We start from the raw sequence: 15,997 nt of genomic DNA, 5'->3' as shown, positions 1-15,997 counted from the left end.
TCCTCACCAAAAAAAAAAAAAAAGCAAGCACATCTGTGACCCTGTCATCATCATTAAAAAAAAAAAAGACAGAGGCGGATAAACTCAGAGAGAAAGAAAGTAACACCAGAGCCCTGGTTAACAGTGACATGTGTTAACACCGGGCGCATCCACCCAGAAGCTTTTGAAGTGGTAAAGAGGGCAGCCTTCAGGATACTTTGAAACAATGCAACCAGCTTGTGGCCCTTTGTTAGTTACTTAGCGACAAGATCTAATCTTTGGTTTGCAGATTTTCTCACCTGACTATACCTACCTCATACACATTTACAACACAGAGGTGGAGATGTTTCCAGCCTCAACTGTGGATAGTGTCTGGAGCAGACTCCAGTAAAGTGCCAAACAATGAATCAGGGTCTCACACACACATCTCCCACCTTGAATAATCACATGCTTGCTCTGTCTGCCCTGAATTGTACCCACAAGTGAGTGCAAGTGTGTTTGAATGACTAGAGCCAGTTCTCACAGTTCAGCACATTAAAATACAGATTGCAGGGCCCCACCCCAGAGATTCTGATTGTGTAGGTTGGGTGGGGTGAGGGTGAGGCAAAACAATCTGCACTTCTAACACTGTGGTCCCTGACTCATACTTTGCAAACCACTGTACCAGAGGTACATTTGAATGCCCACATTTTATACGTTTCTCAGTAACAAGTATTTTGATATGATAACATTGGTATTCAAAAATCTGGGGCTTTCAAAGACTAAATGCTTGGTCCAAAGAGAAATAATTAGCCATGAGAATAGCAAGTAAATTGCATTGTCTGTTAATTTACAAATCCCTCTTCTACAAAATAGCTATGCTGGTTTTAGCCACAATGTATGTACATACAGCATAAAAGTGGAAGTTAGAGAAAAGGCTTAGAAACATCAAAGGAGAGAGCAATATATACAGCATATACAGTTTTTGGAGCTCTTTCCTTCCTATATGAATTTCATTACTATCAATATTTCCCCAAAAGGCATTCAATAAGTTTTTGTACTAGATTATAGACTCTTGAAGGCAGGGATTTATCTGTGTACATCGAACAATGCCAGAATACAGTAGACTCCCAGTAAATATCTATTGCACAAAGGGTTTCTCTTGAGCATGTATGTAGCACGCTCTATATTCAACTTCTTTGTCTTGTTTACAGTCTCTCTCCCCGTTTAAATGTCAGCTCCATGAGGGCTGAAACGTTTGTCTGTTTTGCTCACTACTGTATTCTCCATGCCTAGAACAGTCCCTGGCCATTGTAGACACCAATATTTGATGAGCGAAACTGTCAAGTAAATGACAAATTACTCATCTATTTTAAATATAACTTAGAGTTACGCATGAAGATAGTGTATTTTACTCATACTGTGTTTGAAACTGGACGTTCCTTTATTTTTATTGCAAGAAATTAAATCTACAGATTATGCTTCTGTTTACAAGTGTATTCTTAAAAGAATAATTGGTTAAATAAGACCATAGACCCTGATTATTGGTTTTATCTGTGAACATGATGGCTGACTAACTCCCAGGTGTGAAATGCTAGCACACCTTTGTTCACTAATGGTTATAATCAAGACAGTCCTATTTAACAATTAAATAGAGAACAAAGGTGAAAGCAAAAAACAAATAAATAATTCCTTGGTAGGTCTTCCTTTTTTTGTACACAAACTCCCAGCATTAAGTGAGGTGAGCCCTTGAGTACACTTGGCTTCTAATTCAGTGAGCACAGGAGGGTCACCTGGGAACTCTTAAAACACATTCTTGGGCCCTAATCCCAAGATTTTAATTTAATAGAGCTGGGGTGGTGCCTGGGTTGTGTATTTTGGCGATAATCCAAGTGTACACACCAACTGAGAACTGCTGCTCAAATCCCGTTGAATTATTCATATTGTTATGACTTCGTCAAAATCTGACTTCATATTGTCAAGATCAAGAAGGTGAAGCCATTGGAGCCGTGTTCCTCCAGCCATGGACTGTGGCCATCTGCAGATGTTGATGTAAATGAAGATGCCTTGGACACGTCAGATCTCTTAGAGCCCCAGAAATCTGTATTTTAACCAACTCCCAGAGGATTCTCCAGTTCCCTAGAGTTTAAGAACTGCTACGTTAGCCCCTCAACTCCTCCCACTCTAAAGGGGCTGTCTCCTCCTTCCTTTGTGGCTTCATCCCTGGGCCCAGCTGTCGGTGGGGCTTTTTAAAGTTGATCAACCCTGCTGGCCTTGAACCACCTGGAGGGAAGTGCACCCATCTACTTCTCCCTGAGAATCTCTAAAGTGGCTTTAATTACAAAACAACTAAAACGAAGTTGTTAGCTTCCTATTTTTAAAGGGGAATTGTGTGGCTGGGTTGTTCCATTATTCCAGAGATTTCACGTTAATTCAATACGCTGCAATTCAGTTTCACCCATGGCAAATTAGAACTCTCCACAAGAAGTGCATAAGAAGGTAACGAGCCAACAATATGGAACAGAAAGAGAGCAGGAATAGATATGTCAGAAAGGGACAGCTCTAATATCTGCTACTTTCCTCATTGCATAAACAGTGAGTCTAACTGCGAGGATGGCCAAAGTGGAAACACTGAGAACTGAGTCAGGGTGCTCCCGGATTCCATGTGACGAGACCATAGCTTTATTTTCTATATAAACTATAGGGACCCTAAAAATGGACCAAGCTTCAATTTGTTTGGGTCACCCCCAGAAATGAATTTTGAAAAGGAAGAGAGGATACACACACACACACACACATGACACCCCACAGAAAAAGAGGAGAGGCGGTAATGGGGTAACTGAGCATCTGGGACGGTCTGGATCTGTTCAAACTTTTCATCCTGACCTGATGCTCAAATGAAACCAGGAACCAAATGTGCTGCAACCTGGTTATTTTACACTCCCAGCTGTGGTCAAACTTTACAGGACAGGAGGCTAAGTGACCAGTCTGCAAAAAGGCTGCTACTCACGGCGGGTGCCACTTCACAAAGGAGGAGCTACATCTGTTAGCTGACCCTGCAGAGGGATGAACCACACAGGATGGGGCAGCCTGGAGGTTATGAGTCAAAGCCCCAAGTGCTGAAGCTAGGAGGGCCTGGGACACTATTCTGAATTTGTGCATTGTCACAGAGGCCACCACCTCCTGTGGAAAACCCCTGCCAACCACCCTCTGCTGCTGAAAGCTGCCGAAGGAAACACTTGGAGTCATCTACGGTCCGGGCACGACATGGAGGGATGGATTTTAGACAGGCTGGCCCGCTAAGGATGATATTTTCCGGAGGGGAGAGCAGCAATTAGTCACCTGTCAAATGGCTGTGGCAAAATCCGCACACAGGCTGAATGTTGGCCTGAAACCAAGGGGAGGGGAGCTGATCGGGTTTCCTGTGATTACTTGTACAAATAACATAAATAGGCCTCTGGGTGACAGATAATGATTAAGGAGGACTCCTCCCACTGTGTTCAGCATTAGCCAACTCTGCTCAGTACTGGGCTCTACAATTTCGGAGGGCTTCAGGAGATGCTAATTCTAAAGGATTGAGGGGAAAAGAAACAGTGGAGTAGGAATTATTAAGCTGGCAAAGGGATATCCAAGTGATTGCAGTAAAGAAGACTGTTCATCTCTAAGACAGAGATATTTAATAAGTACCAGGGCACACTATACATAAAGCATAGGGAAATGAGTGGCTAGGCATACGCAACAGAAGAGGCCTCAGGGGCACTGTGGACCACAAGCTGAGTGAGTCTGCAATGCTGAGCTAGTTAATAGAGAGCTAACAAGATAATTATGAATATTACCATCTTATTAGGCATTAGCTGAGTGTCATGTCAAAGTTTGGCATTAAAAAGGATATAGAAAACAAAGCAGGAAAGCAAAAATATGACTATAGAGTGAAACACACAAAGGAGAGTTATAGGAGTTGTGGGAGGTACATGTTTGTTGAAGGAAAAATCGCTGGATAACTGCATCAAAGTGGGTGACGGAGAGCTTAAAAAAGGAAACGACAGAGAACATTTTGTCTTCAAAGGACATTTACAGTTTGCAATTCATTTGACAAGCTTTTTTATTCTCAACAAACATATAAAAACAACAATTAGTAAGGGGCCCAGGTATTATCAGATTACAGATCAGAGACAAGCTCAGTGAAATGGCGTGACTGAGCAGAGGCCACATGGCTGGTCAACGGTGGAACTGAGACTTGACCAGGATCTCAGGATTCAAACCTATTTCCCTCCATTTCTCTCGCAACTTGCCTGGAGGTGGAGGGCTGTTATAAAATTTCTTTTTTTTTTTTTAAATTGTTTTCAATGGCCTCTTGTTGGTGTCTACAAATTTCACAGTCTTAAGACTTCAAAAATCTTCATGTTTATAAAAGACTCAGCTCAGAAAAACCATCTCTTCTCTCTTAGTTGTATATTTAAGGGGCAGCTAGAGGGATCTCAGCTAGGTACAGATGGGACAAAATTTTGAAGAGGGAGAGGACTTAAGTACTCAGAATGGTTGTAGAATCTTCTTGAAATTATTCTCCACACCTCCCTTTTTTTTAAGCAATTGGATAAATTCTCCTCCTGGTAGGATTGCTTAAATACGACAAGGAATGGACTCTGTCCTTTCAGAACTCCTTTTGGTCTTATGATTTAATGGCATTTGGAGAATTTGGCTTTCCATATTGACTGGATGAATGCATTAGTCACTTCACAGAACAACAAAATAATGATAAACTTTTTGTTGGTAAGCTCTGCATTAAGCAATCTGACATTTGTGGCTTGACAGAGGTCTCATTTTTCTCAACGTTCACTTGAAATTCAACCATAATACTTCTGTTTTTCAGTCTTTGAAGTTAGCTGAACATCACTAAAGTTCTGGATAAAATAATCACCCACTCTCATAAGCTGGAAGAAACGGGGCAAGATAGCTTAGGCCAGATGACCTGAAGTTCTGCTGGATAAAAGCGAAATAAAACAGAATCCTGAATATTCACTGCATGCAGGAGCACAAAGCAAAAATTACTAGTGAAAACAATCGGTAAACGTAAGGCAGGTAGAGCTAACCGCATGTTGAAGAGAAGTCCTAGGTTTGTCATTTAAGAGGCCGCACTTTCAAATTCGGAATTAGTCCATAAAACTTAGAAAAATAATATTCTCACCTTAAGAAAAAAATGAAGAAGAGAGGCAATTAATTATTAATAGTTAAAAAAAATTCTAGGGAGATTTAGAAGGGAACGTTACAGATAAAGACAACAGAATAATTTCTAAACAAAGAAGGAAGGCCTGCCAAAGGGGCAGAGAACAAAACTGAAACACACCAGCGATGGTACGCCCACAGGCACAGCCCAGGATGCTAGGGCAGCCTGAGGCATGCCTTAATGTCCAAGGTAAACCAAATCTAAGAAGCCCTTCTTTACCTCTACTCTCAAGAAACACACAGCTTTTCTGGCACGATCAGTTAATTTATTAGGTCAACCAGAAAAAGCACATTCATGAAACTGAACTGCACTGACAACGGTGGGCAGGCATTTTCCCTGGCCTTTAATCAGCCCCTCTAGGGAATGTCAGGCACTAACCAACTTACATCCAGATACTGATTGATATTTGCATATAAGCTGTTATAAAGTCCTTCCTTGTAATATTTTGCAGATTTTACAAAATGTTATACAGAAATGACTTTACTAAAAATTCATGCCATACAAGGACTTTATGTTTCATACAAACACCTATACAGAAAAGTATGACAGCTTTTGCAAACACTGACACTTCCATCCAATAAGCCTTGAGATGTAGCAGTGTTTTCAAGGAGGCAGGAGTTGAGGATTGATGTTATTTTTGATTCAGTTTATTAGTAGGCGCCATGGGTCACCAAGCAAAAAGTGGGACTATTAGGAAGAAGTTATTCCTGTTTGTTCATCAAAATTTATTGAGCAACCATCTGTTATGTTGGTGTGTTGAGCACCTATCCGTTATACCCATGTTGGCACACTCTATGCAAAACTGCTTAGGATGAACAGTTGGGTGAGACATCCTCTCATACCTGATGGCAGGAAAAATCTGATCACATAAGTGAGTACTAATTGGCTACAGGGCTGTGGGGGTGTATGGGAAGCAAGAGTTCAAAGCAGAATGGCTGGCTAACGAGGGTGGGTGCAGAAGTCTGGACACTCAAACAGGTCAGGTCAGGCTGTTAGAGAAGAGAGGTGTATGTACAAATATGTGGTGGGGTTTTTAGCTTTCTAACGTGTGCTCTTAAATCTAGTTTGGCCATCAGCAGTACCATTGGTTAGGGGCCTAGGGCTCTGTATGCTAACTAAGGAGCTCTGTGGTCACCACACAAACTGGCACTGCCTACTGCTAAGACCAGGACTCTAAGAAAAAAGGACCACAGCTGGTAAGACTATGAATTGGAACTATCTTCATCTCTCCTATGCTTGCCACAAATCATTTTTTGAGTGGTTTAAGACCTGAAAGTGAAACAGCCATTACAAAAACATAAAAAATAAAAATTTCTCCCTAAATTTCCAAACCTCATAGAAAACACATGTAATTGCAGAAAGTTATCAGTGTATATGGCTTCTCTTAATGACATTTGAATATAACAACCCCTTGTAATTACCAACCTACACTAATGCAGTTCTCATGGGTTGGCGCAAAAAACCTGCACAGTCATCTACAGGGAGACTGGAGGACGGAGGGAGTAGGAACACAGCCCAGCCAGAAATACACAGTGGAACTTAATCACTGTAATTTAGATTTTGTCACCAAGTCCCAGGTACAAGCTCTTTTATGCACTGTCAAGAGATCTCCACATTAATTGCTGTTCCTGTCTTGTGAGGACACAAACACTCTAATTTGCAGTGATTTTGGTTTCTCCAGCAATGTGCATTTGGTGGCTAAGTCCCCCTTTCCTCCAGAAAGGGAAGTCTGCTAAAGCTCGGATTGCCCAGCTCACTCTGCCAAGATCAACAGCCTGAAGTCACAAAGCATCCCCGGTTACCAGAGTCTAGAAATGGCTGTGACTCAGGCTGTCAGTGGGTGGGACGCCCTGCCACCCTCCCTTAAAGGCCACATTCTTCTCTTCTCTAGTAAGTTTGACTTTCAGCAGAAGAGTTATTTCTAAAGGATGATGGAAATGATTTCTGCATGGTCAGTTTGAAGGAGAAAATTTGGATAATCCTTTGAGGCCTTCAGGCAGCCTCAGTCAGCACAATCAGATAATGCAAGCCCAGGTGCCCATTTTTCAGAGGGGGAGTTTGTAGATCCCCCGGGATTTGTCAGATTTGTTAGATGGCACAGCTGACATTTTGTGCTTTGTGTTCAGAGGCCCAGCCCTTTCACCCTTACTCCATGGTGATGCCATTCTAGACAGGAGCTCTATAACTGACTTTCTCCTGCCATCAAATTAGACCAGAGAGACATCCCCAGATGGAATATCATTCTTAAAAAGACATGCTCCTTTCAAGATGAAGGACTGAACACCACAGAGATAGGAGTCAAGCTAAACCTAGAAACCGCAGAGAAACCATTTTGGAAAAATATTCTAAGTCAATGCACAAGCTAGAGTTGACGAGATGGTGGAGCATGCCCAAAACAGCAAGCACATGTCATAATTCTGTGTCATGTGATTCTGTGACCATATTATCTTATTATGCTATTTGATGTCCAGCTTCCTGTTCTACTTTTCCAAACACTTCCTTAACCCGCTTGCATCAAACATTCTATTTTCTGAATTGTGGAAAGGTAACTGGGTGCCTGAACTCAAGAATACTGAGACTTCTTTCCCAATTGCCTTTTTGTCTGGGGGCTGAGTAGTTTCTAGACCTGTCACAATCACCTTTTATTACTGCAATGCGCTAGTGGTAAACAAAAACAAAACTTGTGAAATGCTTCATACCACGGGGCCAACCTGGAATTTTAAAAGATGGGAAGCTCAAGAATCTTATCAGTAACAATACAGAGACAACGAGAGAACTGAATATTTAACTGATCAAGTCAAACCAATCCAAATTAGGTAGCGGAGATCCCCTCTCATTTAGATTATCTGGGGTTTACTGACAGATTATGTGCCTGGATTCCCATTTGAAAAGTACAACTAAATTCAGCTTCTCTGCTATTTTTCTTTAGGGCATAATAATAGCGGGGCCAGACGACAGTGAGGTTAGATGCTGTCACGCAAGCTGATCAGCGACTGACAACAGTAAAAGGTTAAAGGAGAAACATTCAGAGATCAACAGGCGCAAAAAGACAGTGATGGAATGTTTCCCCTAAAAGGAAGAATCTTGTCATACTTTGGATTTAGGCTCAATCCAAAAGAGGAAATAAAAAATATATTTATTTTGCCTATCAGAGTGATCTCCAAGGACACGAGAATGCGCACTTTTCTATCCTGAAAGGTGGATGGGATGTGTCTAACTTTAGCTCCACTTTTCTGTTGGATACCACCCCCTTCAACACATCACTGTCAGGAGCCAACTACTGAAAAAAAATTCCATGCAGACCCTGGGTAAATGAAGCTTTCTGATAGAGAGGCAGCGTAAAGGAAGGGTATAGCATCATCAACAATGACACGTTAGTCTTAGAAAAGAGCCTTTTCTTTTAAAAAGATGGCCAAGCTCTCCTTTTAATGTCTTCAAAAGACTGTCCCACTGTATATTCTCTATCACTAGCTGAAAGCCAAAATTATAAAATTCTTTTCTAATTCTGGTATGTGTTAGGAAAGTTTTCATAAAATCAAATACAACTTTACAAAGAATAAATCTGCAAACTTTTCTCATAGTTTAAAATAATGCATCAAGGGGGCTGGCCCTGTGGCCGAGTGGTTAAGTTCGCGCACTCCGCTGCAGGCAGCCCAGTGTTTCATTGGTTCGAATCCTGGGCACGGACATGGCACTGCTCATCAAGCCACGCTGAGGCGGCGTCCCACATGCCACAACTAGAAGCACCCACAACAAAGAATATACAACTATGTACTGGGGTCTTTGGGGAGAAAAAAGGAAAAAATAAAATCTTTAAAAAAAAAATAATGCATCAGGATTGTAGGAATAAAGTATTTTAGTGGGCACTAAATATATATAAGCAACTGTCACTGCATGAAAGACCCCCTTTCTTTATACACTACTGAGCATATTAAAGTGGGATGTGGCAGAAAGGTCGCTGTGGGCCTGGGCTGGAAGGGGAGGGGCAGCAGGAAGGGGCGGTTACCTCGAGTGAGAAGCAGCGTCATTTATACTGAAAGTGCTGTTCTCCCTGGTCAGAGGGTTTGAGCCGGCCTGGCTCTTGCTGTGGATGTCCAAGCTCAGGGAGGACTCTGCTTTCCGGTCCATGCCGTGGCCGTCTGTCTCTAAAGTCCGATCTGCCATGGAGATCACTTCACTGGAACTGTGCCACAGGGGTGCCACTTTCTCCTTGCCTGGCCCTGAGCGAGGTGACGACGTGGCAGCCCCCAGGGAGGCCGTGCTGCCGTGGCTGGGGCCATAGGAGGTGGTGTCAATGCCGCTGTCAGCAGAGGTGCCTTGCAGGTAGTTGTAGCTGTTGAGTTCGGATTCTGTGCGGTCCCCGTCGTACCATTTCTCGTCACTGTGGGCACTCGATGCGTTGCTGGAGAGGGTGTTGCTGCTGGAGTGGCTCGAGTAGTGGCTGTCAGACTGCAAGGGAAGCAGGACTGACTTAGGGGCAGGTTTGCTTCTTGAACACCAGAGAAAAATAACAGGGGAAGGATCCTGTGAAATGTGTCTAGTTACGGGGGTCTCAAGGCACAAAAATTCCCATGATGACAAACCAAAGCAAGACAGGAGGTACCTGCAAAAACCCATTCAGACGTGTCCATGGCAGAGAGCGCTGGAAATGGTTTTTTTTAGAGTCCATTTTTCATTATTTGACTTATGCTAAAGTATTAACAGTATTGAGATCATTTTCATCAGAAAAAGAATCTAAACTGTTAGAGTTTTTAATATCTTAATCTTAAAATAGAAAGGAAATGACACTTCCAAAAGGCTTATAACTAGAAAAGTCCTACTACTCAGAGTAAATAGGAGGCTAATGTCAGACACTCCTAAAGAGATCTCCTTTTCCTCTCCAATTAGCATCGACTTAGCAGACAGCTTTCTCAGGAGTGCTTAGAGGTAAAATTTATACAGAGGTGCCAAGATAATTCAGTGGGGGAAAAATAGTCTTTTCAACAAATGGTGCTGGGACAGCTGAATATCCACATGCAAAAAAGAAGTTGGATCCTCATCACATAGAAAAATAAACTAGAAAAGATCAAAGATCTCAATGTAAGAGCTAACCTATAAAACTCTTAGAGGAAAACATAAGTAGGTAACTTCGGGACTTTGGATTATGCAATGGTTTCTTAGATATGACACCAACGCCCCAAAAATAAAAGAAAAAATAGATAAATTGGACTTCATCAAAATCAAAAACTCTTGCACTTCAAATAACCCTTTTAAAAAAATGGGCAAAGGATTTGGATAGACCTTTCTTCAAAGAAGATATACAAGTGGGCAACGAGTACATGAAAAGATGCTCAATATCATTAGTCAGTAGGGAAAGGCAAATCAAAACCATAATGAGGTAACACTTCACACACACTAGGATGGCTCTAACGAAAAAGGCAGACAATAACGATGGTTGGCACTGTTGGAGGGAATGTAAAGTGGGCAGTTGCTGTGGGAAAACAGTTGCAATTCCACTCTTGGTATACACCTGAGAGAAATGAAAACACATTCACACAAAAACTTCCACATGAATCTTATGGCAGCATTATTGAGAATAGCCAAAAAGTAGAAACAACTCAAATGTCCATCAATTGATGAATGGATAAAAATGTGGTATGTCCATACAACGGAATATTATTCAGTCATGAAAAGAAATGAAGTACTGATACATGCTACAACATGGATGAAATTTAAAAACAGTATGCTAAGTGAAAGAAGACAGACACAAAAGGCCACACATTGTATGATTTTCCATTCATATGAAAGGTCCAGAATAGGGAATCCATAGGGACAGAAAGTGGATTAGTGGTTATCAAGGGCTTGGAGGGGATGAAAAGAGTTGGGGTAACTGCCTAAAGACACAGGGTTTCTTTTTGGGGTGATGAAAATGTTCTGGAATTAGATCAAGGTGCTGATTGCAAATCTGTGAATACACTAAGAACCACTTAATTGTACACTTTAAATGGGCGAATATTATGGTATGTAAATTATATCTCAATTAAAAAATTGTGTATAGAACCCTTTCTACACAGGGGCTTAGTTGCTTAGTTTTATAGTTTACCAAAGAAGTAAGATTTCTGGATAAAATAATATTTTAAATTAGATGGATGCAGGAAGTCCAGATACTCGGTGGAGATTAAGAGAAAAAAGAGAGAAGGAATTGCGTGTGTGTGTGTCTGTCTGTCCATCTGTCTCCCGGCTGAGGACGGAACATGCTCCTCCCTGGCTGTAGGTACGGGACAGGAGGGGGACACTCCAGTTTCACCCCAAAGCAAAGCATCTCTTCTCCTTAAAAACAATCGAGCCCATTACTGTAGGGACGCTACTCAAGTTCCTCTCAGTAACAACTTGTGCGGTATAAAGCCTTCATTCATTTCTCCTATTTGCAGGGCAGAACGTCTTCAGCTCTGTACCTGTGCTGGAGAATCTGACAGCCCCTAGTCACGGGTGGCTATTCAGCACTTTAAATGTGGCTAGTCCACACTCAGATGTGCTGGGGTGTAAAGTACATAATAGGTTTCTATAGAAATACAACGTGAACCACATTGTCATTTTAAATATTCTAGTAGCCAGGTTCTAAAAAGTAAAAAGAAACAGGTGAAATTGACTTGAAGAATATAGCTTATCTAACCCAACCTGTCCAAAATATTATTTTACCATGTAATCAATATAAAAGTTATTAATGAAAGATGGGAAACTCACAGATCTGGGATAACCTATCATTTAGAACATCACATTTCATCGGCAGATCTCTCCACACAGCCTAGTGCAGGGTGCTAGCTTACACATGTGAGCAGCATGTCCTCTCATTCTTTTAGCTTCAATATTCATATCCCTACAGCAAAATCTACATGAGCCCTCCCATTAAAAGTTCTCTGAGCGTCTTACAAAGTAGTAAACATGAAATACAGCATTTCCTCATCCTACAGAACGACATAACTATAAATACACATTCTAGTGTATAGACAGACCAAGGACATCAACTTCATTTAAAGGGGGAGGAAATGATAATCTCTTAAATTCCCAATTCTATCTGTAAGTGATAAAGAATTGCATGTTACTATGGTAAAAGGACAAAACTGTGTATTGCTATGGAAGACAGGAGACACAGGAGGCAGGGTCCTCAGGAAGCTGTCTGTCCCCTTGACTGATGCTCCAACCACATCTCATGGTTACAACTGTGTAAACCAATACAACCCACTTCTAGCACATTTCCATTCCTATCATTTTAGGATTGTTTGCAACTGGATTACAACGCCTTCCATCGAGATCTGTGGGGGTAGCAGGTGCATACCCATGAGGAATTTCGATTTATCTCAAAGCGACCTTAGGGCCACTGGCAGCAGAGGCCTGCCTCTGCCCGGACGACTTCCTCTTGGACCGCAAGGAAGAAAGAGCAGAGCAGACCTAGACCATTTTCACGTCGTAAGGAAAGCACATTGCTAGGAACCTATTATTTTTATTATTTTACAATTAACTTACCTGCCCTTGTTTGTTTGGAGACAAATGAACCACTGGATCCTGACGCATTAATCTCCCACTGGGGCTCTCTCGGAAAGCTGGCAGTACCTTTGATACTGCTGGGAGATGGCATGTTGGCTCTGGAATATAGCACAAGACGTTATGGTGCAGGCACCAAATAGATCCAAGCACATGTTGACAAATGAAGACGGCTTGCCACTGCATCTCTCAGGTCACTGACCAGCAAACTCTGAATTTCAGCAATAAGCTTGTTGAGAGTTCACACAATAGACAGCATGTCAGAAACTAAGTGGCTGATGGATAAAGCTTGCAGATGGTGACAACGTGTCACATCATACACATTAGCATAGCCAAGTACCACCAAATCAAAGGCCATGAACAACGCGGCAGAGTTAGGAATCAACTTTTGGTTTGGGCGGGAAAGTCTAGAATATATGGATTAAATTTATGAAATTCATTCATTGCAAAGTGTGGCTAACCTAGCTTGGTCTACGTTACCTGGACAGGCATGGATGCAATCACGTGTTACTTACCATGACACTTTGGAAATATTTTACCTGTATATTCATGCTGCTCGAGGACAAAAGAATTGAAATCCTGAGGTCCTCTATAACTGTAAGCTAAGCACAACAGAAAAGACACACAGCAACTAGTTTACTTAAAACAATTGCTTCCTTTTGGACTCCAAGCTGGCGTTCAAGATGGGGTTCCAAAGGTGACGGGTAAGCGATCTAGCTTCTTTAACACACCTACGGCTAACAGCAACAATTCTGGACTTCTGTGACACCATTCCTAACATGTAAAGGACTGGGCAACAGACTGACTCTCTCAACCATTTCCAAAAGTAGAGAGGCAGAAAAACCGACATCCACTGAGATGAGTGAGCCAGTTAAGCAGCTAAATTCCTCGTCTCCACTGGGGTACCAGTTTATAACGGACGGATGTACAAAGACAAGTGGGTCTGGCTAACAAATAAGAATCTCTCAACATTTTCAACCAGTGACCTGCATGTCATTAGGGAATTTTGTTCTTACAAAATGAGTGCATAAAGGGCAGCCCTTTATACACTTGATAGAGTGTACTCAGTCATGAGAATATAACAATGATTTTTCTTGATTTCTCCCTAGCGTGATTTATACCAACTAAGCCCCAGATTCTGATATGCCAACTAGAAAAGTCTGGGTTATTCTAAAATGCTAGAATGTCAAAATTATAAAAATTTATTTTTATAAATAAAAAGTTAACTTTTTATTTGAAGCCTTAGATTTTAGATAGAGAAAAGCCACCACTTGGTAAAAAAGGTTTCTCTGGAAGGTTCTAGGGGTATCTTATTAAGGGAAAAAAAAAAGGTACACCTTACTAAAAGGATGAACAAATGTGTTAAAAAGATTCACTGATATTAATTTCAGAGTCTTATCTATTAAGAGTGGGATGCCACTAAACTAAAGTGGATGCGAGGAAAAAAAGACTAGAGGAGGGTTTATGTGAAAGAATGAATACAGTCTAGGACGAACCTTATAATTACCCTTTCCAGTCCCAGGATCCCTTTTCATTCCCCGAGTGACTTCACATGAGTGGGAAGTGTGACACTGAACACCGCACAAAGGGCTTGCTGGCAGCTTTGCTCAAAGCCTGCACTAGGAGCCAAAAAAAGCTGCCAAAGTCATGCTGAAGAAGGGATCCTTTGCACATGTGTCGTTACCATCTCAACATTATCAAAACATATGGGATTAAAAACATTCTGTCAGGAGCAGAACAGCAGATCCGAATATGCTCAGGTTTTTTGTGTTGGGGTGGGTGGGATGGGAGTAAGAGAATGACAGATGGCTTCAATAACAAGGCACATCTCACTGAAGTTGCTGGAACAAAGCATATCTTCAGAAGCTAAGAATTAAATTTCTCTTCCTCAACTACTGGCTTAGCTGAACGCACCTCCACTCCCTCCTACGTGCATGGGTAGTACAGTCACATGGGCACAGTCATTAAAACACAATAAAACAAGGCGTTTGCAGAGAAGATAAAAAGATGGGTCTTTGCCTTCAAAGTTTATCTTTCTCAGCCCTGAAAATTGCTTCTTTTTATCCCATATTGATGGTAATACTACCAAAAATAAGATAAATGGGGGGGGAACCCCCATAACAGTCTATATTCAGGTCCCTGTTGTATCAACTGTGTTAATACTAAATCAACTGTGTTGATGCTGCTGTGTTGAAACTTAATCTTGTTTCATGGGAAAACTTTACTGTATCATCTAGTGTCATAGGAGAACAACTGCTCAGAAAGAGAGAGAGAGAGAGTGAGCGAGCTGTGTGCCAGAAATCCAAACGAAGGCTCACTAATGCAAGTCTTTCCCACCCAGCTGTTTCATGCTGCGAAGACATGTCCTCAGCTGACAGCTTAAGAGCAGACGGGGGTGAGGGCGGGGCTGGGGGCTGGGGGGTGCATCTGAGGAGGAGAGAGATCTGACCAAGCTACAGAGGGACTCAACAACAACTGTACCTCTTGCCCACTTTGCACATAGTTTCCTTTTTTTCTACTTGACATTAAGAATATCAAGGAATCTCTCAGGGCACTTATCCTAGGCAAAAACAGACAAACAAACAAGGGGGAGGGAGGTACTTGGGACACATGTGGTTTGGAAGTCTGGCATTTGAATCCCGGTGCTGAAAATAATTCCTAGGTCCTTTCTGTTTTGAAATTCGGGGTCACTTAGAATTCCTTGACTTTCCTCTCGGGTCTTACATGTCGCTTTTATTTATACATAATCTAACCGAGACTGAACTCTCACTCACATTTATTAACCAGGGCTGTATTATATAACCGAATGTTTTAATGACATCAAGAAGTGGCCAAAGTCACCTTGGGATAAAAGCAACTTGCTTTTTGTAGAAATTAGTTACTTACCCATCTGGTCGGCAATGCTATCTTCACTTCTTTGCCAGCTGGGTGTGGATTTTCCGCTGCCACCAATATCTGACTGGGTGTTCTGCCTGTCAATGGAGGCTGGGGATCTGCGGCTCACTCCGAACCTGTGGCAATTTCCCCAGACAAAGGCAAAGACGACATCAGGGACCTCACCCAGAAAGGGAAAGTAGTCCTGGGTGTAATGAACTGAACTCTAATGACAGGTACTACTAGTTTTGCTTACATGTCTGGACTTGCGCACACATCCTTGTGCAGGTGTACATGGGTGCAGAACGATGTATCTTGTTACGGTCAATATACATTCCTCTGTTCAGAAAAGTATGTACACTAAGTGTATAAGCTGTAAACAAGGGCCAGAGCCATGAGGACTGAGCTCACCTAAGATGT

At 41.9% G+C, this 15,997-nt stretch overlaps 1 protein-coding gene across 3 annotated transcripts in view; it reads right to left on the bottom strand.

Moving 5' to 3' along the window:
* SIPA1L1 (signal induced proliferation associated 1 like 1) overlaps window positions 1–15,997 on the bottom strand; it is a 358,565-nt gene that overhangs the window by 24,721 nt on the left and 317,847 nt on the right. For all 3 annotated transcript variants that reach the window (XM_046647145.1, XM_046647143.1, XM_046647144.1), the window contains 3 exons: window positions 15,590–15,714; window positions 12,686–12,804; window positions 9,189–9,631 (listed from right to left, as the gene is read on the bottom strand). In XM_046647145.1, coding sequence (XP_046503101.1) covers window positions 9,189–9,631; window positions 12,686–12,804; window positions 15,590–15,714 — 687 coding nt within the window. The remainder of the gene's footprint in view (window positions 1–9,188; window positions 9,632–12,685; window positions 12,805–15,589; window positions 15,715–15,997) is intronic.

The sequence above is a fragment of the Equus quagga genome, chromosome 20 (assembly GCF_021613505.1).
Source record: "Equus quagga isolate Etosha38 chromosome 20, UCLA_HA_Equagga_1.0, whole genome shotgun sequence".
Lineage (NCBI taxonomy): Eukaryota > Metazoa > Chordata > Mammalia > Perissodactyla > Equidae > Equus > Equus quagga.
The sequence above is the reverse complement of the archived record's forward strand: the minus strand, read 5'-3'. Positions and strand labels throughout refer to the sequence as shown.